This window comes from Mandrillus leucophaeus, unplaced genomic scaffold (assembly GCF_000951045.1).
Source record: "Mandrillus leucophaeus isolate KB7577 unplaced genomic scaffold, Mleu.le_1.0 Scaffold466, whole genome shotgun sequence".
NCBI lineage: Eukaryota > Metazoa > Chordata > Mammalia > Primates > Cercopithecidae > Mandrillus > Mandrillus leucophaeus.
This window is the reverse complement of record NW_012104987.1, coordinates 522,079-546,199: the sequence shown is the minus strand read 5'-3', so window position 1 is coordinate 546,199 and position 24,121 is coordinate 522,079. Positions and strand designations below refer to the sequence as shown.

Sequence of the window (24,121 nt, the reverse complement as noted above, 5' to 3'; positions counted from 1 at the left end):
CCATGCTCAGCTAATTTTTATATTTTTAGTAGAGATGGGGGTTTCACCATGTTGGCCAGGCTGGTCTTGAACTCCTGACCTCTGGTGATCCACCTGCCTTGGCCTCCCAAAGTGCTGGGATCACAAGCGTGAGCCACTGTGCCAGGCCCAAGATACCCTTTTTAAAAGAAAGCATATTCACCACCAGTTTCACTCCTAAAAAATAATTAGGCTTTAATATCACCAGATACCAAGTCACTGTTCAAAAGTTCAATTAGTTCATGTATATTACAACTTATTTTATTTTGATTACAGTTTGTTTTGAGCAGGATATAGAGAAATGCCAACCATTATAAGTGGATGATATCTCTTACATTTTTATAATAGGTGCCCCTACAACACTTTTTTCTGCTCGAAAATGAGTCGTTGAAGAAATTAAGTCATTTGTTTTGTAGAGTTTCTCTGCAGTATGGATTTTCCTGATTCTGTCTCAGTGGTGTAGTTTCACACGATCCTCTGTCCTGTATTTCTTTTAGATAGGTAGTTAGCTCTAGATACTTGATCAGCTTCGGGTTTGAATATTTTGGCAAAATTACTTTATAGGTGGTATGGTGTGTTCTACCAAGAGGAAGCCTGACATATTTAGTTATCCATTTTTGTGATGTTACCAGCCTTTGGGAATCAGTGTCTATGTGTCTTAATTCATTATAATTAGTAAAATGGTGATTTTTTATTTTGTTCTCAGTTATTCAGTGAAATACTTTTTCTTTAAAGAAAAACTTTTCTTCATTTGGCATAGAGTTATTCAATAGTATGTTTCCTATACAAGAAATGCAGGTTTCTTTCCTTTACCAATTTTCAAAATAATGAGCAGTATCACTAGCACCTTCCAACAAAAATGAAGAAATCTTTTTTTATTTCTTAAGCATTGTAATGAACTCATAGAATTAAACATATTTGATGTGTTTTACTCTTTTGCAATTATTATTGTTACTGATGTCCAAAACATTTTATCTTTTTTTTAATACAGTTTCACTCTGTTGCCCAGGCTAGAGTACAATGCTAAGATCACGGCTTACTGCAACCTTAACCCCCTGGGCTCAAGCAGTCCTCCCACCCCACTGTCCCAAGTAGCTGGAACTACAGGTGCACACCACCACACCTGGCTAATTTTGCATTTTGTGTAGAGATGAGGTCTTGCTATGTTGCTTAGGCTGATCTGAAACTCATGGCTTCCAGTGATCCTCTGGCCCTGGCCTCCCAAGGTGTTGCAATTGCAAACATGAGCCACTGCACCCGGCTAAAATGTTCCATCTTTACATTCACTTTGAGTCTTTTTGACATGATCTTCTCTGCTATCTTCTTGGATATGACACTCCGGGTTCATTGTGAACAATTTTTTTCCTGGAGACCTGGATTGAGCCGTTTCTCCAGGCAGCTCTGGATCTGTAATACATTGTGGAATGGCTAAATTGAGCTAGTTAACATACGCGTTACCTCACATACTTACCAATTTTTGTAATGAGAATGCTTAAAATCTACTCGATTAATTTACAAGAATACAATATATTGTTATTAACTATTACTACTGTGTTGTATAATAGATCTCTTGAACTTATCTTTCTTATCAAACTAACATTTTGAATCAGTTTTGTTGTTATGTTTCTGTTCCATTGCCGTGATTGTTTTCGGTACAAGAGGTTTTTATAATATACATACAGGAATTTCTTGTCTTCCACACTTACAACTTTCTCTTAAATCTTTTTTTTTAAATTTCTCTTTGATTTAAAAACTTTTCCTCATTTTATTTCTGTTTTCATTAAGGCATTAGCCGTTGTGCTTATTACTCTTGCGTTACTTTTTTTTTTTTTTTTTTTTTGAGACAGTGTCTTGCTCTGTCGCCCAGGCTGGAGTGCAGTAGCGTGATCTCAGCTCTCTGCAAGCTCAGCCTCCCGGGTTCACGCCATTCTCCTGCCTCAGCCTCCCGAGTAGCTGGGACTACAGGCACCCGCCACCACACCCAGCTAATTTTTTTATATTTTTAGTAGAGACGGGGTTTCACCATGTTAGCCAGGATGGTCTCGATCTCCTGACCTTGTGATCCACCCACCTCGGCCTCCCAAAGTGCTGGGATTAGAGGCGTGAGCCACCGCACCCGGCCGTGTTATTTCTAAATCAGTTTTCATGTGTGAAATGATCATTTTAAATTTCAAATTCTTTACTAAGTTCTTGTACCTTATGTCTGAGTTTTTTAAATTTTGATTTTTTTTTTCATAGCCTTTATCATTTTACTAATACCTTTTAGTATGTTTCAAAACATTAGGCAACAGTTCTTATCTGTTCAGTAGACATGTCTTCCTGGCAAGTTGGTTTGATAGACATGTCTTTCTCTCATTGGTCTGCAGAGCCAGTATTTTGCTCCTGTTTTGTTTTAATAAGTTTGTTTAGGAACCATTTGCAATCTCCTGTATTCCATCTTTTCATCTCCTTGTTGTCCTTCTTTCCCACTTCTCTCTCTCTTTGTTTTTCTTCCTCCCTTCTTGGTTAGTTGAGGCATAATTTGTAAACATTAAAAATGCACAAACCTTAAGTGTTCCTTTCAGGTTCCTTTTAAACCAAAACATTAAAACAGTTGTGTTTCCCAATATATTTACTTCACACTTCTCTGAGGAGGTGATCATTGCTCTGATTTGTCAACATAGATTAATTTTGTGTACGCTTGTACTTTTATAAATGGAATCATATGGCATGTATAATTTTGGCTCTGCTTTTTTGACTTTTTTTTAGAGTAACTTCATATTGATATAGCAGCAACTTTTTCCTTTTTATTGTTAAGTAGCATTTCATCATAGTTATAGATCACAGTGTATCCATTCCCCTATTCATGGACATTTGGGTTTCCAATTTGGGGTTATTATTAGCAGGGCTGCTGTGAACATTCTTCTGTGAGTCTTTTTGTATTCATGTTTCATTTCCCTTGGAATGAATAGGTGAGGGTAGGTTTTCTGAGTCATGTTATACATACATAAATTTATACATATATGTATAAATGTATAAGGAATTGTCAAACACTTCTCCAAAGTGGTTTGCCATTTTACACTCTCAAAAGCACTGTGTGAAAATTTCGATTGTTCTACATGCTCCCCAACATGTGAGACTTTGTCAGTCTTTTCGATTTAAGTCAACTCGTATGAGTATGAAATGGCATCATGAAAAGAATTTTTACTTTGCTAAAGTCTGATTTATCAACTTTTTTTCTCTTATGGTTAGTCCTTTTTGGGTCTTATCTAAGAAATTTTGTTTGACCCAAGGATGTAAAGACTTTTTTAATGTTTTCTTTTAGAAGTCTTATGTTTCTGTCTTCTACATTGAAATAGTTATTTTTCTTATTGGAGTAAGGATTTTTTTTTTCCAAAACAGATATCTCATTGTTCTCGCACCGTCTGTTTAATAAATAAATAAATAAATAAATAAAATAAAACTTTCCTACCCCATTGAATTGGCTCACCACCTTTTGTAAAAAATCAGATGACCTTGTACGTGCAAATCTCCTTCCAGGTCCTTATACCAATACCATACTCTATTAGTGTAGCTTTGTAATAACTCTTGAATTCAGATAATGTAAGCCCTTCACCTTTGTTCTTTTTTAAAAAATGTATTTTTTTTGCTATTTCAGATGCTTTATATTTTTACATAAATTTTAGAATCAGCATATCAGTCCCTTTATTAAAAAACAAAACAAAACAAAACATAACAAAAACTCTTGATTGGGATTGTCTTGAATCCATAGAACAATTTGGGGCAAATGGATCTTAACAATACTGAATCTTTCTACCCAAAAATATATTATACCTTTATAGTTATTTCAGCTTTCTTTAAATTCTCTCAGCAGTGTTTGTAGTTTTCATACTTTTATTTGATTTATTGTTAGATAGTTGATGTTTTATAATAGCAATACAAATTATATTGTTTTAAAACACGACTTTCCCCAGTGGTCTTTTCCAGGATGTGTAAAAATACAATTGATTTTTAAATATCTACCTTGTATCTTATGGGATCAATATTAAGTTCACTTATTTAGTTCTGAGTAAATTCACTTATTGGTTCTAACAGGTTTCATTATGTTTATAAATTCCATAGTGTTTTCTAGGTATACAACCATGTTTTTTATATATATACACATATATATGTTTTATTTCTTCCTTTCCAATTTTTTTTCTTTATTAACTGGCTAGGGATTTCAGTACAATGAATTAGGATGAGCAGACATCCTTGTTTTATTTCTGAACTAAAAAGAAAATATCAAATACCATTGAGTATGTTAACTGTAGGTTTTTCATAGATAGTATTTATGTAATTGTGTAAGTTTACTTCTAGGCTTAACCTGCAGAGAGTTATTTCCTGTTTTTAATGGTAAACTGGTGTTGATTTTTTTTTCCATGTTTTTTACACTTACTAAAATTATCATATTTGTTTTTCTTCTTTATTCTATCAATGTGGCAAATTACACTGATTGCTTTTCAAATGTTAACACCAATTTGTATTATTGGGGTAAACCCCAATTTGTTATCCACTGTAGAAATTGCTGCATTTTATTTGATGATGTTTTATTAAGGATTTTTTTTTTTTTTTTTGCTTATGCTCATGAGGTATATTTGTCTATAAATTTATTTTTTTCTTTCATAATATCTTCTTTAGTTTTCCGTATCAACATCAGGGTAAAGCTGGCTTCATAAAATGAGTTAGGAAGTATACCCTCTTCTATTTTCTGGATGAGTTAGTGTAAGATTGGCTTTACTTCTTCCTCAAATGTTTGTTAATTCACTTGTGAAACAAATTGGGTCAGAATTATTTGGAGTGTGGAGATAAATTTGATTACAAATTTATAAAACATAATTTTCTATTTATGGACAATAATTGAATTGTCTTAGATTTAGGGGTACTTATATTTTCTGTTTCTTTTCAGTTTTAGAAAGTTTTGTTGTTTAAGTAATTTGCTTAATTTTCACTTAAGGTGTGAAATCTACAGGCATAAAATTGTTTACAACATCATCACATTATCATTTTAAGCCAGTATGATTTATAAAGATGACTGCTTTCATCCCTAGTATTGACAATTTGCATTTTCTTTCTTTTTTTCTTAATCAGTCTGGGTAGGGGTTTATCAATTTTATGAAGCTTTTCAATAAACCAACTTCTGACTGAGGTGATTTTCTTTAAGATTTAGTTTCTATTTCTTTGTTTTGTGTTCATTTTTATTATTTCTATTCTTCTAAGCTGGGTTTAATTTGCTCCTTTATATTTTCTTGAGTTGGTTGTCTAAATAATTGATTTTACAGATTTCTTTTTAATATATTCATTTCAAAGTTCAATTTCTCTCTAAGTACTTGTTTTATCTTTGTATCCCATATATTTTGATATTTTTTGTTTTTATTTTTATTTAGTTTGGAATGTTTTTTTCATTTCTGTTAGGATTTCTTTTCGATCCATGAGTTATTTATCACAGGTTTGCTTAATTACCAAATTGTATATTACCTAGATATTATTTTTTTTCTTTCATAATTTAATACGCCTGTGCTCAGGGAACTTACTCTGTATAATTTCAGTTTGAAATTCACTGAGACTTGTTTTATGACTCAGCATTTGGTCTATGTTGATAAATATTTCATGCGCTCTTGTATATTCTACCACTGACCATAATGGTAGAATATTGATTGGTAGAATATTGATACAAATGCCAACTAGGTCAGTTTTTGATAATAATGTTCAACTATTCTGTGTCATTAGTGATATTTTAATCTAGTTCTCTTGACTCCTGAGAAAGAGGTGTTAAGATATCCAATTTGATTATGAGTTTGTCTCTTTTTCCTTTTAGTCCTGCAATTTTTGCCTCATGAATTTTGAAACTATTTCATTAGATGCATATCTTTAGGATTGTTATATCTTCTTGATAATGTGGATGCTTTTATAATTATGAAATAACACCCTGGTTATGTTCTTTGTCTTGAAAGTCTACTTGGATAATAAAACCAGGCCAACTTTGCTATGGTTAGTGTGTTTACGTAGCTTTTTCCACTGCAGTATTTTCATCTTTCTCATTTTTATTTGAAATTAATTTTACTGAAGTGTTAGGAGGAATAGATGCGCGAGGAAAACATTTCTAACTTTCGTGCTCTAGAGTTTCCTCTTTTGTTGCTTTTGCACATTAAAAAGTGCATTTTACCTGCATTTTCTATTCTCTTTGTTCTAGAGTTTTTTCTGCACAATTTGAATTCCACTCTCAGCATTTTCTCTCAACGCAGAGCTTAGCCCTAAAAGAGAGTTTCTCTTGGGTCAATACTAAGAGTTCATACAGCCCAGACTGCTTCCAGTCCTTTCAGAAGTTACTATACATCCTGTCTTTTGTTCCATGCACTCAATTGTGTGAAACTTCTTCCTGTTTCAGCACAGTTCTCAAGTTAGCCCTGACTCTTTTCAGGATTACCTTTTTGTAATTTGAGGGTTCTTCCTGCTTTTAGGAGAGATTTCCTGTTGCTTCCCTCTGCTTCCTCCTCTACAGATGTTACCATGTGGGTGTTATGTCGTGAGTAGTTTGTCCTTAGCTGTAATTTTGAGTTTTTTTGTTTTTGTTTTTGTTTTGAGACGGAGTCTCGCTCTGTGGCCCAGGCTGGAGTGCAGTGGCGCGATCTCCGCTCACTGCAAGCTCCGCCTCCCGGGTTTACGCCATTCTCCTGCCTCAGCCTCCCGAGTAGCTGGGACTACAGGCGCCCGCCACCACGCCTGGCTAGTTTTTTGTATTTTTTAGTAGAGACGGGGTTTCACTGTGTTAGCCAGGATGGTCTCCATCTCCTGACCTGTGATCCGCCCGTCTCGGCCTCCCAAAGTGCTGGGATTACAGGCTTGAGCCATCACGCCTGGCCAATTTTGAGTTTTGTTGGGGACATTAGATACCTAGGTCTTTGTAGATATCTTCCTGTTAGCTCTGATTTTTAATATTAGTTGCTCTTTCCATTTTTGTGTGGGATTCAGAGAAATTCCAACATGATTCTGCTTCTGTAGCTGTCATTTTAGAGATCTGCAGGTACCTTGATTCCATTGCCGAGAAGTATATTTGTACTGTCTGATGTTTGTAGCAAAAGACGTGTGGTGTTGATCTTTTTGAAAAAGGACCATTTAAGAATCCAGAACAGAGGGATGTTGATTTTTCAGTGACATCCGGAGTTATCTGTTATTATAATCACTGCATTTTTTTTTATAACTGCACATCTTTTAACTACTACCTCTTCATGTGCCAGGGTCATTTTGAGGGAGTCTCACAGAAAAGCCTGTGTACTAAGGAGGGTCCTAGGTAAGATGTCTGTCTTTTTGTAGTGAATCCCGTATTGCTGTATGGTGGCTGGGATCCTCCTGGTTTCAGATTTAAAAGAAGGAAATAATTCAGAAAAGATGGAGTTTACCCTTCCCACACACCACCCAAATGGGTCTCTTTGGTGTTATGCAAGTTTGAATTTGCTGAGGGCTACCTAATGCTGGACAGGATTATATAACCAAAAATGCCTCTGGCATAAAAGATACCTTGATAATCTGTAGAAATTATTGTCCTGTTATTTGCTTATTTGTTTGTTTGTTTGTTTGTTTTTTCTTTCTTTCTTTTTTTTTTTTGGAGATGGAATCTCGCTCTGTCACCCAGGCTGGAGTGCAGTGGCGCCATCTCGGCTCACTGCAAGCTCCGCCTCCCGGGTTCACGCCATTCTCCTGCCGCAGCCTCCCGAGTAGCTGGGACTACAGGTGCCTGCCACCAAGCCCGGCTATTTTTTTTTTTTTTTTTTTTTAAGTAGAGACGGGGTTTCACAGTGTTAGCCAGGATGGTCTCGATCTCCTGACCTCATGATCCACTCGCCTCGGCCTCCCAAAGTGCTGGGATTACAGGCTGCTTGTTTTTTTTTTTTTAAGTATTTATACTTTATTTCAGGGAGTAGGGTGGCAGTGTACAGTTGAGACAGCACTCATGATCCTCAGATAATTCTTCTGGACACTCTACACATACTCAGGTACACTTATTCTTTCACCATGGCCACATCCGAAGAAATAGCTACTGACAAAAGTTTCTGTTTATTGTGACTCATGCTAGTAATCAGGTTCACATTTGACTTTAAATCAATTGTTGGATACTCATTTGGCTAACATGTTCATAAAGTTTTACACAAAGAACAATTTTTTATTGAAAAATTTTTGCCTCTTCTAAGGTGAATACATATGTTACTACTTCAGTTTATAACTTGCAAGGTACTTTTATTTAATCTTCATGACAACCTTGAAAAGCAGGTATTTTTTCTACTTACAGATGAAAAAAAACTGAGGCTCAGAAGTTAAATTACCTGCCTAAATCTATGTGCTTTGTATAACAAAGCCAAGAAGAAATTATTGAATAATTAGAATGATTATCACTAGTATCGGAAGCTTTTATGCCTGCTGGTAACTAAAAAAAAAAATTCTTCAGAGAACATCATCACCTGAGAATCTGTTCATAAATCAGCCCCAGTTGAGTTAGTTATAATTTAGAGAATATTTTTAGGAAATATATATTTATATTTATTTAATAGGCAATATAAAATATATAGCATATGTAATATAACATGTAATATAAAATACATTTGTTTTGTGTTGATGCATTCAACAAACACTTTGGCAATTCATTTTTACCCATTGGACTTCAAAACAACTGTTTATGATAATCTCTGTTTTACAGTGGAAAAACTGAGGCACAATGATGTTAAACGGTTTGCTCATATAGCTGGTCATAGAGGCAGGATTCAATATTCCTTGTCATCTCATTCTAAATCTTACATTCTTTGCTTTTGATACCATGCGACCTAGTGATAAAACTTTCAAAATGTTGCAAGATAGCTGACTGGATGAACTAGCTCTTGCAACTTACATATGGCTACCCAAACAGATGGACTTGCTCTGTAATAAGTTTTATGAAGTTCAAAGACCAGAGCAATGAGGAGCATGAATAAACGGATAGAAAAGACTTGAGACCTAACTTCAGCCTAACAGGTCGTACATTCTTTTTAGGTATATAAGGAAAATGACCAGTTTTCCCAGAAGGCATATATGTGTTTCTGTTATCAATTGTAATAAAATATGACCCAGATATGTCTTATTGTGTTCTCTGCCATCTACTCTCTGGGCAGTTCTGACGCCGTCAGCACATTCCGCCAGATGCATTCTAATGTCACTACCATAACTCGTGGCAGCCAGATTCTCACGTTGCATATCCACTTCACAGCCTGACTCTTTCTCAGGTTTAATTGACCATACTGTGTCATTTTTCTAGTAGGCTAACTAAGGAGAAAAATATAATACCTGAGATCCACACATTTGATCAAATCCGTCTTGTCATCTCTGCCTACAACTTCAAAAGCTGATATCCTGGGAATCTTGCTGCTCGGAGACAGCCATAGGCAAGCTTAAAAACAGCAGATTAGCCATAGCTGTGAATGTTTGTTTTTATGTGTGATGCTCTAACTCTTTTACCTTCTGAGCAAACTCACCTTAAAAATCTCAGTATTTTAAAAAATTAGCCAGGCGTGGTGGCGGGCACCTGTAATCCCAGCTACTCGGGAGGCTGAGGCAGGAGAATCACTTGAACCCGGGAGGTGGAGGTTGCAGTAAGCAGAGACTGCACCATTGCACCCTAGCCCGAGTGACAGTGTAAGACTCCGTCTCAAAAAAAAAAAAAACACTCAGTATTTTAATGCTCATACTGTTTTTCATAATAGACATTTGAAATCAGCTATGGCAAGCTGAATACACACAGAGATATGTGTAAGTGTATATGTTAGGGTATGTATGTATATATATGTATATATACATACTTTTTGTCACTGAGCAAAATCAAGTTGCCTTTGATATTTCTACTTCAGAGTAGATCAAACTTGAGTTTTGGTGGAGCAGAAATAGTGCTGGCCCCAGGCCAAAGAAAGAAAAAATAAAGACAAGCTTCTTTGCATGCCACCCCTTTGCAGCATCTCTGACCTTTCTCTAACCAGTCCTCTTGCCTCAGCGTTATTGACTGTATTGGTCAGGATTCTTCTCAGGGCATCACTCATGGCACCAGAAGACTTTTGTTAAGTCAGAAACCTACCATTTACTAGTGGTATGTTCTTTGTCAAATAACCACTTTGAAACTCTTCTGAGCTCCATATAGCTGTAATATTAAGCAGCCTCTGAGTGGCGCCTTCTGAAAACTGGTCCTGAGCAATCTACTGTCACAGTGCTGGCTGCCATATTGGTCTCTACTCAATGATAGCACCGTGGTCTCTGACGGGAGACTTTGTCAGCATCTCCTGGGACTCTTGCTTTTATTCCCTCTAACCATGTAGGAAGGCAAATAGTATATAAGCAATATAATATAAATATGGACTACATATTAGTTTGGGGACACATGGTTGATATTTCATTTGTTTAGAGTTTAGAAAGAAAGTATAGGCCCACCACTTTCAATATGTCTCATCTTGATGACAAGTTCATTTCTGGAGTATGTCCAACACAGAGTGATTAATTTTGAAATAGAATTGGTCAAGGGGTAGTTATTAGTACCTGGAGGATTCTTGTCAGCTGCTACTATCTGTATCCAAAACTCTTAACATTAAACCATAAGAGAGCCAATGTTGGTGCTTGAAGAGTTTGAGTCCTCTTGGTAATAATAATTGTGCATGAATAAAATCAGCATTTGGATAGAGAAAGGCTATCCCATATTGGAAAGTAATCATGGTTTTTATGCTCTTGCGTGTGTATGCTTTGACAGCTTTTTGGAGACTACGGCATATTTCTTCATGAAACCAAAACTTGGAGAGAAGGAGGTGTCTCCAAATGCTTTCTTCAGTATCTGGCATGAATTCAGCTCTGACTTTAAAGACTTCTGGAAGAAAGAGAACAAACTTCTTCTACAAGAGAGGTAGGTATTTTCATTTGCACAATGGCATTTTAAAACTGGTGTTTTATTAGGTGTGGCACCACGGGGGTTGCCAATTTTCATAGCCTGAATAAAAAATTAGATGGCCCTCAACCTGGGGTAGCAAGTTGAAGAGGATGCTGACCTTTGGCAAAATGTGGAGTTTTAATAAGAAGAGTCAGCACAGAAGCTGGGATGCTACAGAGAGAAGCTGGGGTGCTGGTTTGCCAGGACCACTGTCAGGTGACACAACTTCTGTCAGGAGGAAATCATGTCAAAGTGACCACGTAAGAAGGCTTGAACAACCCTGCTGCAATGGCAGACACACTCACTTCAAAGAACAGATAGCAAAGGCTGTAAGGGTAAAAGGAATAGTTTGCTCAATTCATGGGATATTGTCATTTTACCACTCATATCCAAATTTCATCCAGATATCACCAAGAAACACAGATGTCAATATTTTTTCAAAGACCTTTCAAGATTCTTGTAGAATTGTGTGACACTTTCTAAAATAAATCTTTTCAGGAAGGGGACTGTCCTCTCTTCAGTATATGCAATAAAGTCTCCATGATTATGAAATTCCATAGAGGCGTATTACATATTAAGTCATGAAGAATGCTAGCCCTCTCAGGGCGGCATCCCCAAGTTGCTGCGTCTAGTGGGAAAACAAAGAGAAACAGAAGCTATACTATAAAGCAAGCCATAATGCCAAACCAATTCATATGCTTCCTAACATCACTAACAGTAACTTTGGTTTAGATCTTTAGAAAACTTACATCCTGTGGGCCGGGAGCGGTGGCTCATGCCTGTAATCCCAACACTTTGAGAGGCCAAGGCAGGCAGATCAGTTGAGGTCAGGAGTTCGATAGCAGCCTGGCAAACTTGGTGAAAGCACCCTATCTCTACTAAAAGTACAAAAATTAGCTGGGCGTTTTGGCGGGCACCTGTAATCCCAGCTACTCAGGAGGCTGAGGCAGGAGAATCGCTTGAACCCAGGAGGCGGCGGTTGCAGTGAGCTGAGATTGTGCCACTGCACTCCAGCCTGGGTGACAGAGCAAGACTCTGTCAGAAGAGGAGAGGGGAGAGGGGAGAGGGGAGAAGAAGAGGAGAGGAGAAGAGAGGAGAGAAGAGGAGGCAAGGGGAGGGGAGGGGAGACTTACATCCTGAGCAAGACTTTGTCAGAAAAGAAAAGAGAAGAGAAAGGAAAAGAAAAGAGAAAAGAAAAGAAAACTTACATCCTGAGAAATTTTGTTCACAAAATTCTGCTGTTTTCTGCTTATGGTCTTCACTTTGGTCTGCTCACACACGATATCATGGTTGCTCACCTTGCTTTCAGTTGTAATTCAATTTTGATACCTCCTTAAATTAGATGAATTAATTGATAACATTTATTGAGCCTGTAAACTATGCCAGACTTGCACTTACTCCTATAATTAATTATTTAGATCCATAGGTCTGTCATAGAAGAAACTATCCTCAGTGAATAGTAGGTGGAAAAAGAAAATGGCTTGAACAGAAGGAAAACACTTTAAACTTGCACTTTAAAGATAATGAGCTTATTCTACTTCCAAATGCATCAGTAGGTGTTAACATAAAAGATGAGAGCTTTTAGTGAAATTTCTGTGCAGGTGGGGTAGAAGAGATAATTGCTTAAAAGTAAGTGTATTTGAATCACTCTTCTTTTCCTTCAGACTAAGTCATATATTAAGTGATATTTACCAAAAGAGGCTTGCACAGTTCGGAAAATTGTAAAGTGGAAGGTTTTTCTTAAACCTTAGCACATCACACAGAACTTCCCTTCCTGCCCTTCCCTAAGTCCCTACCTTCCTCCTTTTACCTCTAATCTAAACCTGGTCCCCTAGAAAAGGGTTTGAAACTTATTTACACTAAGGTTCAAAATGAAAAGAGTCGTGTTTCCCCTTGCACGATGATTTTCATCATATCTAGGATGAGAGTCCTCAATGGGAGTGTAGACAGTGTGATTTTAGACATCAACAAGACAGGACTGATGACGTTGTCGCTTTGGAGTAGCTGGTCCAATGCACATCATGTAAGCAAGTGCATCGCAGTTGGAGAATGGCTTGATCCTGTCGTGGAGGTCCTAGGTCAAGGATGCTGGACACCCTCTTCGCTTTCTTCTGCTAGCATAGACCAGAATATAAGCTGGTGAGATGCTTACTTAGAGAAAATGTTGAGATGGACTCATTCAGATGCTTTGCTCCCTAAGCATCCTCACAGCCCCGTCTAATACATGCCCCATGACAGCATCCTCAGAGTCCCATCTAACACACGCTCCATGAGATAGAACTGTTTCTAGATGACATTTTCAACAACAACCCACTGTTTGGTGGCATTGTGTGCAGCTGACATGCCCAGAATGAGCTTTGCTTCACTCTGTAAGTATCTCATAAGCTCAGCCAGATCCATTTTTTAAATTCTTTATCCTGTGCTTGTCATGTCCTAGAACTATGTGATGGGCTTTGGGTTCACGCTTGGTGACCTGACATTCATGTGAGCCGTGTTGTGAACTGGCAGTTTACAAGTGCTCTTGACTGCAGACTTCGTTTTCTAAATCATTTGCTTTTAATAAAGGGCTAAGGAAGAACACGTGGCAGGTGAGAGCGCTGCTTTGCCTTTTCACTTCCAAAATCTATTACCCTCTTGGCAAATGATAAGCAGGTTGCTTGAAAAGGAAAACCATTGGCTGGAGTTGTTTGCACAACAGCCCTGTTCCTTTCCTTAGTGAGGGACCAGCTATGTAATTTTTAGGAAACAGTGAAAAATGAAAATGCAGAATTTCTTGTATAAAAATTAATAATTTCAAGACAGCAAAGCCTTAAAGCAAGCACAGAGCCCTTCTAAGGGTGGCTCCCCATCTGACTGCCCAAATGCACACCTGTGCCCTGCTTTGGTGTAAACTTTTTTTTGAGATGGAGTCTTGCTCTGTCACCACAGTGGAGTGCAGTGGCGTGATCTCGGCTCACCACACCCTCTGCCTCCCAGGTTCAAGGGATTCTCCTGCCTCAGCCTCCTGAGTAGCTGAGACTACAGGCATGCACCACCATGCCCAACTAATTTTTGTATTTTTAGTAGAGACGGGGTTTCACCATGTTGGCCAGGATGGTCTCCATCTCTTGACCTTGTGATCTGCCCACCTCGGCCTCCCAAAGTGCTGGGATTACAGGCGTGAGCCACCACACCTGGCCTGGTGTAAACTTTATATTATATTTTCTATAGTTAAATGGAAAACTATTTCAGAAATGTTTTGAATGCCCCGGGACATGGATAGGAAATGCCAGTGGGGTCATTTAAGAGTGTGAAACTTCTTGTACAGTTACTGTCAGTGCGAGTAGGACCTCAAGTGGAATTACAAATACTTAAAATGGGATGCTGTTCTCCAACCTATTTCTCACCTCTGTACTCCTATACTATTTACTATTAGCCTGTTTTCTTCAGTGGCTAATCTTATACTGCCTAACAATATGTCGATTTTATACCATTAATTTTAGATATTTGCATGCTGGTCTTTTTTATTTTTAATTAAGAACCACTCAGTGTGGGTCTTTCTCAGTGGGATGAGTGTCCTCATATCTGGTACAGCCCTCACTTGTCATGGGCCACACCGCCTTTCCCCTCTTTGTGTCTCCATAAGTATTTGCTGACTTGACTTGTGGCATCATTAACATTGCGCAGACATGGAAATAAGAACTTAGCCTAGTAAAGTAATGAAACATGTTTTCTTGCATAACTTGAGTTGATCATTGTAGATAATAAAATCCCTGTTCTGAATACCTCAAAGCCAAAAGAGAGAGGGACAGAGACAGAGAGAGATTTTATTTGTTTAGACAGTCACACCTCGGAAGGACAAGAGTGGAACTTGCCTGTGGGAGGCCTGAATGCAGAATTCTGCCTGCGGTGAGTGGGGTCAGTCAGCCGCGTGTGTCTGTACCTGTCTCTTCCGTGATCCATGTGTCTTTTTAAATGTCCTGTCTCTATTCTTTCTCCTTCTTTTTCCTCTTCTTTCTCTCACCCTTTCTTCCCAACCTACCACTCCTCTGGAGCTTAGCTTTAACTTGCAACCTAGGCTGTTCGTTAGCTGTCAGCCACTGCCATGGCTTATATTCTCATAACCCAGGAGAAGAGAGCAGTTTCCATATCCATCTGCAAAAGTGCCAGGGAGGAACTCCAAATGAATTGTGTCTATCTCTGAATCAGCCCTGGTGGTACTGTGGTTAGCTTAGCAGTTCACAAACCTGATCCTAAAGTGAGAGCAGAGCGTTACCAGGATTGACAGTTCCCTTCAGAGCAGTGTTTTTGAAGGAAGAACAGTTCCCCCCCTCAAAAAAACCAATAATCTTTATTATTTTATTTTATTTATTATTTATATTTTTATTTATTATTTATATTATTTATTATTATTTTATTTATTAAGCCTTTAAAAGTAACTCATATAATTAGCAAAATGTCTTAGCATGGTAGAAATAACCTGAAAGATGGTGTTAATGGTGTCCTTGAAATTTTTCTGATAGAATTTTCCTTGGACTAGTTTGATATGTATAGGTTGAAAAATATCATGAAGGTTCTAAATCCTGTCTAAATTTTTCTTATGCCACTATTTCTAATTTGTATCTGATTACAGAGTGATAATAATAACTCTATTTTCTTACTTGGTCCTGATGACTCATATGATTTGGTTGATATATTTCTTGAAATAGTGAATTTCTACACATCTGTGTTGGATAGGGCTACTGTCTTTCTAGCCAATGTGTTTGGATTTCCAAGTTAGCTCTGCCACTTACTGGCTCCAGAATCATAGAAAGTCAATTGTTTTTCAAGAGTCAGTTTCCTAATCTGTAAAATAGAAATGATAATACGATCTTGCAGTGTTATCATGGGGACTAAATGACATAATGTATTTGAAGTATGTAGCACAGTATCTACCTTCTGAATGCCTATACTGTTTTTCCATCACTTAATTAAAAATAGTATCCCGGTCATGGCTCCCTACAAGGTGATATGACATTGCTAAGGCATGTTAAGCATCTTAAGAACATAGTCTGTAAACACAAAGTATTACTGTGACTCAGTTACATTCTTGGTTAGGCAAAATATCTTGGTTGTGAGTCCAAGGATGAACTTTAGTTTGAAAATGTTCATGTAACCTATCCCTCCATGTCTACACTATGTGATACAATGGACACAAATCATGTGACCCACTGGTTTTGTCACAAATCAGAAAAATTATTTTTTCATCTACTTGGAACTAGACATGTACAGTTGTTAGTAAGAAATCCTCCTTTTTTGAAAAAATAATCTAAACTTGTCATCACTGAGCAACACAAAACATGTGCAAGTATGTATTTTTTTAAATTTCAATTTGTCAGGTGGGCACGGTGGCTCCTGCCTGTAATCCCAGCACTTTGGGAGGCCGAGGTGGGTGGATTATGAGGTCAGGAATTCAAGACCAGCCTGGCCAACATGGTAAAACCCCGTGTCTACTAAAAATACAAAAATTAGCTAGGCATGGTGGTGCATACCTGTAATCCCAGCTACTTTGGAGGCTGAAGCAGGAGAATTGCTTGAACCTGGGAGGTGGAGGGTGCAGTGAGGCGATATCGCACCACTGCACTCCAGCCTGGGTGACCGAGTGAGACTACAGCTCAAAAAAAAGAAAAAATTCAATGTGTCTGTATTCACCAGAAGATGGGAAGGGAGACTAACATGTATTCTTCCAAGCATTTCCCGAAGGTCTCACAGAGCGTAGTTGTAGTAGGTAAGGAAATAGGCAGTCTTCGTCTCTTATTTTCAGGAAGGCGTTAGCATGACTGTCACCTAGCCACTAATGAGGCTCTGTGGAGCTAGGATAACAAGAGCTGTATTAATTAAAAGAAAGAGGTACAGATTGATTAAGGATGCGTGTCTTTTTTTACCCTGATTGAGAGGCTATGGTCCAGGTCCTGGGAAAGGAGGGTTAGGCTTCCAGAACAACATCACTTCTTTCTTTGCTCTAGTGAAAGTTGCGCTCAGTTTTCAGGATGAGTGTTCAGCTGTATAACCATGTGAAGCTGCCTGTGATTATTCACTCATTCCGTATGGAGTCGTACTGGACAGTGAGACGTTCAAGTACATTAAATGAAAGTCTCGTCTTCTTCGAGCTAGCAGTATAGCACTGGTTGGCGTATCATGCAGTGGGAGGAACCAGGAGCGAGGATTAAGGAATTCTGCCCGGAGGACTTTTGACATGGAACGTGGAGCAAGTGTAGGATTTTCACAGACAGTCCAGAGAGCTAAGGGCTAGGCAAGAAGAAGATCTGGCTCTGGCCACTGGGTCCCAAACCTCATAGTGTGTATTGTGGCCTATCATTATTTCATTTTTAGTTGGCCTGAGATATTTTAATTTAATAAATCATGACATTAGTAAGAGTTATGTTTAAAGTATTGTCTAACTTAATTTACTAGTTTATTTTACTTCGAGACAGGTAGTCTTTGATGATCCAAGAGAAAGGATAGCTACTTCTCTAATTGCACAAGCATGTGGCAGTCAAGTCTTGTTTCAGCCCAGCTGAAACCTGTAATTAGAGGAAAATAATTGGACTGTTTATCCTTAGAAGGTTATGCGTTCCATTGGCGAGCCCCTCATGCCTTGTTAACATTTCTGTTTCCATAATTGATTTGTATTCAAGTGAGCTGTATGTTCAGATTTATGTATGATATTATTGGAGTAAGTTTAAGAAGGAAGAGACCATTTTCAAAGAAATTGAAAATGCAGCTGAAGAATGGAGATAAGGAAAGTTTATTCTTATGCAATAACGCACTTGCTGGATACCTAAATGAACCTGCTTCTTGGGCTGCAATGTAGCTTTCTGGCATTGCTTGATAAATGAATTTGGCCAACCATTCACCCTTTTCATTCAGGCATCAATTTTTAGAAAAATGACCCATAAAGAAATCCTCTTCTCAGTGCCAACTTTCTGTAACCAAAGGTTTGGCAGGACAGTCAATGAACAGGACAGTCAAAATAGTGGCCATGGAGGCTGAGGGTGTGTGGAGATTTATCTGTATTCATGTATTGGAATAACGAATACACATTAAAACAGTAAGTAATGCATTCAACAATTATTTATGATATGTGTGCCCTACTATGTGATAGGCAACATTCCTGGCCATGTGGATCTTTTCTCTTCTCATGAGAGAAGCAGACAACAAAAAGTAAGCACGTATTTAAGTTACAAGCTGAAATCAGTGCTATGAGGAAAATAAACAGGGAGTCATCTTGCAGTATCCAAAGGGAGGAAGGTCATTTAGAGAGTCTGGTCAGAGGAGGCCTTTCTGAAGAGGCAGCATTGCTGTGGATACCTAAAGAATCAAGGGAGCAGCCCCGTGAAGGGGCACAGTGGGGAGGGGGTAATGTGGTGTATGAGCATTCCAGGCAGACGGTAGGGATGTTCACGGTAATGTGGCAGGAAAGATTGAGCACTTCCCAAGAAAGATGGGGGCCATGCAATGAATTTGATAAAGCAAGCTGGAGCCTGAGCACTCAGGCCCTGGTAGGTCGTGGTAAACATTGACTTTTATTGTGCATTCAATAGGAAGCCATCAAAGGGTTTTGTGTTTTTTTCCCAGAAAGAAAATAACCTTATATGATATATGTAATGAGAAGATTATTGGCCGCCAAATGGGTAGTAAATTGGAGAGTGGAGAGTGTAAAAGCAAGTTAGGAAGTTATTTTAGTGACCTAATTGAGAGCTAGGACTGTGCAGACTGGGGTGAAGGCAGTAAAGATTGTAGAAAATAGGTGAATTTGAGATATATTTTGGAGGAAAATCTACATAGATTTGCTGTTCACAGGTTCCTGGATGAACCAGTTTTGGGAATCAGAAAATGGTAAATGTAAGCTCAGATAACTGAAAAGCTAATATTCACTAGGATGCTAGAGATCAAGAAAGCAGGGTTTTCCTTTCTTCTAAAATGCTGTAGAGAAAAAGCTGAGGTTAAGAAAAGATATGAAACCCTTGATATTAGGATATTTACTTTGTAAAATGTAGTTCTTTTCAAAAAATGGAAGGGCCTAAGGTGAAGATTAGCTGGGAAAGGGCTTTGCACTTGCTTCTTTATCTTGCCGTGTTCCAAGAGATGGTTTTAAAACTTTGGGAGATCTTCAAAATCCTCAATTCAAAAACTGAAGAAACTCTCAGTAGGTAGTTCTAGAGAATCTGGACCAAGAGCTAAGAACGTGGCTTGTCCAAAGATGTTTTTGGTTTGGTAAGGATTTGAACATTGTAGCATCTTTTAATGAGTTCGTAGACACTTGTAAGGTATCTGAGAAATTTTTAATTCCCCTTCAGCATTTGCTAAAAGGGTTTTCTGATGTCTTAGCAAAGTTTGCAGTAGAACTCTCCTGGATCAAAATATACTTCCTGGAGTGAAGATATTTAAAGTTACTCCTTTAAAAAATAACATCATGTGGCTTATGTGGGCCGAAAACAAGATCCTATTCAAGCTAGATGATGTTATTTTTCAGGGGCAATTTTTAATTTCTTTAGGATACTTTCAAATGATGTAATGGTTATAATCTGCTAGAGGAAGTACAGACCTGTTGAATTTGAATAATATCAAATTAACAAATTGTTAGGTTTGTGTGGTCTTCTGCTAGAGCCTGGATTTTTAAGATAATCAAAAATGTAAGGAGCCAAAGGCTTCCCCATGGTTCATTCCCAGCATGACATGCTTCGTGCTAACTCTGACACCTTTGGGCAAAGGAATTCCACATTCACACACTCCTCCTGTTCAACTTAAGGATTTCAGCTTCACACACTACCCCTGTTCCCATTAGGGGGAGCGAAGCTTTAGAAAAATGGAAAGCGTTTCTTCTGCACTTAAACATTAGTAGCCTTAGGGCAAATGGATCATCAAAGCAGCTGTAATAAGGCATTAAGCTCAGTTTTAAAAGCAATTATTTGTGAAAGCATGTGTTGGGTGTGTATGTGTTGGGGGATGTTAGGAGGTTGGATACCAAGAATGAACATCGGAATTGAGGTACTTTGGGAATATATGTTTCAATATAGGACCTACAAAAAATTAGATAATATTCAGGTGTCTTGGACAGCGAGTGAAAACAAAATGGTCCTAAAAATGTAAGTAGAATGGCCAGTAAACACATGAAAAGATACTCCACATTGTTAGTCCTCAGGGAAATGCAAATCAAACCAAAGTGAGATATGCTTCATACTCACTAGGAAGGCTGTGATCAAAAAGACAGACAGTAACAAGTGTTGCAGATGATGAGAATGTGTGGAACTCTCATACATTGCTGGTGGAAATACTAAACGGTTTTTGCCATTACTTTTATGGCAAAAGCCACGATTACCTTTGCACCAACCTAATACGTGGGGCCTGAACGTAGATTAGTCCTTGTAAGGAGCTGGAGTCTCTGGGTACAAAGGGAGAAAAATGGAGAGTGACTGCAAATTAAGTTTCTTTTGGGGGGTACAAAATATCCTAAACTTAGATGGTTTTAGAGGGGTGCACAAACCTATGCATCTACTAAAAAAAAAAAAATTGACATTCACGTTCAGTGGGTGAATTGTATGCTATGTGAGTGATAGCTCAATAAGGCTGTTTTGGTAGAAAGAAGAATTAAGTAGAATTCACACATTAGCATTACATTAGAGTTCTAAGCAGAAAAGTGGACTACAATTGAACATACTGATGACCTTCGGTTATCTTTATTCAGAGTGTTCACAGTGTTGAAAAATCTGACATTGGTTCCTCTTCTTCCTGCCTGGCTCAATTCCTGCTATTTCCCCTGTACCCAAGTAATTTTGTATGTACCCAAGGAAAGCAAATCTTGTAACTACAAACATGACTATTAGCTAAACAGAATTTCGGAGATAAATCTGCTGGAAAAAGCTTTTTAAAAAATTGCACAGCTCATTCCAGAATCAAAAAGATCATCATCAATTTCGATAATTAGTAATTTGCAGTAGTTTGACTCTGTAGTGATGAAATAGGCTGGTGCTTTCCCGGTGTAAACCCATGTCGGGAAATCTAAGTTATGTTTTAAAAATATACACACATGCAAAAAATACTATATGTATGCATATATATGTGTGTGTGTGTGTGTGTGTGTTTTGAACAATTATTCATCTATTGTGAATAAACTTTTTCAAATCTAATCTCCATGGGAGGAGTCCTATTATTCAAGTTTCTATAATACATAGGACCTTTATTGCTAATGGAAAGAGATAAATACTGAGAAAAAAATAATTTGGTCAGGTGCTGTGGCACACACCTGTAACCCCAGCACTTTCGGAGGCTGAGGCAGGATGATTGCTTGAGCCCAGGAGTTCAAGACCAGCCTGGGAAACATAGGGAAACCATGTCTCTACAAAAACAAACCAAAATTAGCTCAGCACGGTGGCGCACACCTGTGGTCCCAGCTACCTGGGAGGCTGAGGCAGGAGAATCACTTGAGCATGGGAAGTTGAAGCAGTAGTGAGTGATGATTGCGCCACTGCACTCCTGCGTAGGCAACAGAGCAAGACCCTGTCTCAAAAAAATAGTAATTCAGTATGATAAAAAGTGGTTAACTGGCAGGGTAGGGTGGCTCACGCCTGTAATCCCGGTACTTTGGGGGGCCAAGGTGGACGGATGGCTGTAGTGTAGGAGTTGAGACCATCCTGGGCAACATAACAAAACCCCATCTCTACAAAATATACAAAATTTAGTTGGGCATGGTGGCGTCTTCCTGTAGTCCCAGCTACTTGGGGACCTGAGGTGGGAGGATCACTTGAGTCCGGGCTGTTGAGGCTGCAGTGAACTGAGATGGTACCACTGCACTCTAGCCTAGGTGATGGAAGTGAGACCCTGTCAAAAAAAAAAAAAAAAAAAAAAAAAAAGTGGTTAAAGTACATAAAAGGAAAATGAATGTGTCTGTCTTTGCTATGGGTAAAGATTTTCATCTTTCACTTCTGTTTAGTGAACACTTTACATTCTCTCCAGAATCCCTATCCCCCCGGTACCCACTTCCCCTGCCTTTCCTGTGACTTTCTGCTCACTGACACTGGGCCCCACTCCACAGCCTTCTGACCAAGTTACTGCTCGGGCTTTTTGCTTGCCATACAAGGTTGGCCTTAGAAACTTGAACCATGGGCAGCTACTAGGTCATGAGAAGAATTTTGAGCACATGGAAAGGAAACTTTTGTTTAAGGCAGATGATACTAAAGACAGACCTTTGATATGGTGCCTACTCACGAGGAGATACCCAGTGAAGATTACCCATGCTGATGCTGAAGAACTGGCTGTAGAATTACAGTGCGGTCTTGAATATTGACATTTCTAGTTCATTCAAGTTTCCATCGATTGAACCACAATCATCGTGGCAAATTAGGATCATGTAGCTTGGAGTTCTTTGGTTTATGTGAAAAGCTATTGTACACAATTTGTTCCTCCTTAAAGGGACGTGTCAATTGTCATCATCATTATTTAAATTATTATGTATATATGCTATTTCTTTTCCCAGATTTACTGAGGCATAATTGACAAATAAATATAATACATATAAGGTTATACAATGTGATGTCTTGATATACATTGTGAAATGCTTATCACAATTAAGCATTAATGTATCCATCAACTTTTTGCGGTGAGAATACTTAAGATCTATTCTCTTAGCAGGTTTTAAGTGTACAATACATATTATTAATAATAGGTACTGTGCTGTACATTAGGTCTTTACACTTGCTCATTTTAGGGCTCAAAGTTAGAAGTATTCTTTGACCACAATCTCCCCATTTCTTATATACTTATTATAATATCACATCAAAATTCAATTCGAAAATTCTTGGTGTTTTAAGACCTATGATTTTGCAATTTTTGTAAGAGTAGTAATTCTGCAGAGCCAAATAAATGAAAACAGCATGACACCTAATATAATTCCTAAAATGATGTAAAACATATTTGTTTTACAATTTAGGCTTTCTAATTACAACTATAATTTATTAATTATATTATCTATCTGCACAATCCCTGTGAATATTGTCTTACATGAAGCCTATGAGCATCTTCACTTCATTTCATTCTGTTTTGATTTACTTTGCTTTTGTTTCCTAAGATCTGTAATAAAACACCAAGGATCTCAGATACCTTGAATGTCTAAGTCTGAAAACTTTATGTAATCAACCTCGTCTGTCATTTTATCTTGTTGGTAATACTAAACATTCCCTAACTAATCTTTTAGCATTGTCTCCGTCCTCTCCCACCTGGGCCCGGCCACGTTCCACCTCTGATTGATTACAGAGGTCGCTCCCTTCCTTTAGGGCCAGCAGTGAGGCTGGCACCCGAGCGTCATGCTCGGTATCTAGATGAAAGAACGTGCTCCTGGCCAGTGTGGCTCCACAGCTCATTGATCTCTCTCTGGAGAAAGGCTGGTGTGTCTCCTTGCACATTTCTTTTTTGAATGATTTAAAACTTGATGCTGAGCTATATAAAGTTCTGTCTGGATAGCTGTGCCTTACAGAGGGAGGGTCACCCTGAAAGATGCCGCTTCTGCCTTTTCAAAAAGGGCACGCAGACCGTTCCTAGAGCAAGCCACCTCCACCATGGCATTGTGTGGAATTAGCTAATGGTTATACCTGGCAAAGAGAAAATCAAGGTTAAGAGGACAACAAAGGTATCCTTGTGCTACTGTATAGTCAGAAGGGAATTCAGCCCTATCCCTTGGAGGCAGATGCGGATTCAAGTTATCTGGTTTTTTGTAAGGAAATGTTAATTTTTAAAAGTATTTGTCTTGGCCGGGTGCAGTGGCTCACGCCTGTGATCCCAGCACTTTGGGAGGCTGAGGCGGGTGGATCACGAGGTCAAGAGTTTGAGACCAGCCTGGACAAGATGGTGAAACCCCGTCTCTACTAAAAATACAAAAATTAGCCGGGCGCAGTGGCGGATGCCTGTAATCCCAGCCACTCGTGAGGCTGAGGCAGGGGAATCACTTGAACCTGGGAGGCGGAGGGTGCAGTAAGCCGAGATCACGCCACTGCACTCTAGACTGGGCAACAGAGCAAGACTCTGTCTCAAAAAAAAAAAAAAAAAAAGTATTTGTCTTGAGGAGGACAGAATTGCAGGTGTGTTGGCTAAGTCTGTAGCTGTTTTGCTGTGAGCAGAATAGAACCAGCATCATTAGGTCAG

General features: G+C 38.4%; 1 protein-coding gene across 1 annotated transcript in view; it reads left to right on the top strand.

The window, feature by feature from the left end:
- FMN2 (formin 2) overlaps positions 1-24,121 on the top strand; it is a gene marked incomplete at its 5' end in the record, with an annotated part of 438,038 nt that overhangs the window by 389,158 nt on the left and 24,759 nt on the right. Inside the window, one exon of the mRNA XM_011995030.1 lies at positions 10,793-10,942. Within this exon, the coding sequence (XP_011850420.1) occupies positions 10,793-10,942 (150 nt within the window). The remainder of the gene's footprint in view (positions 1-10,792; positions 10,943-24,121) is intronic.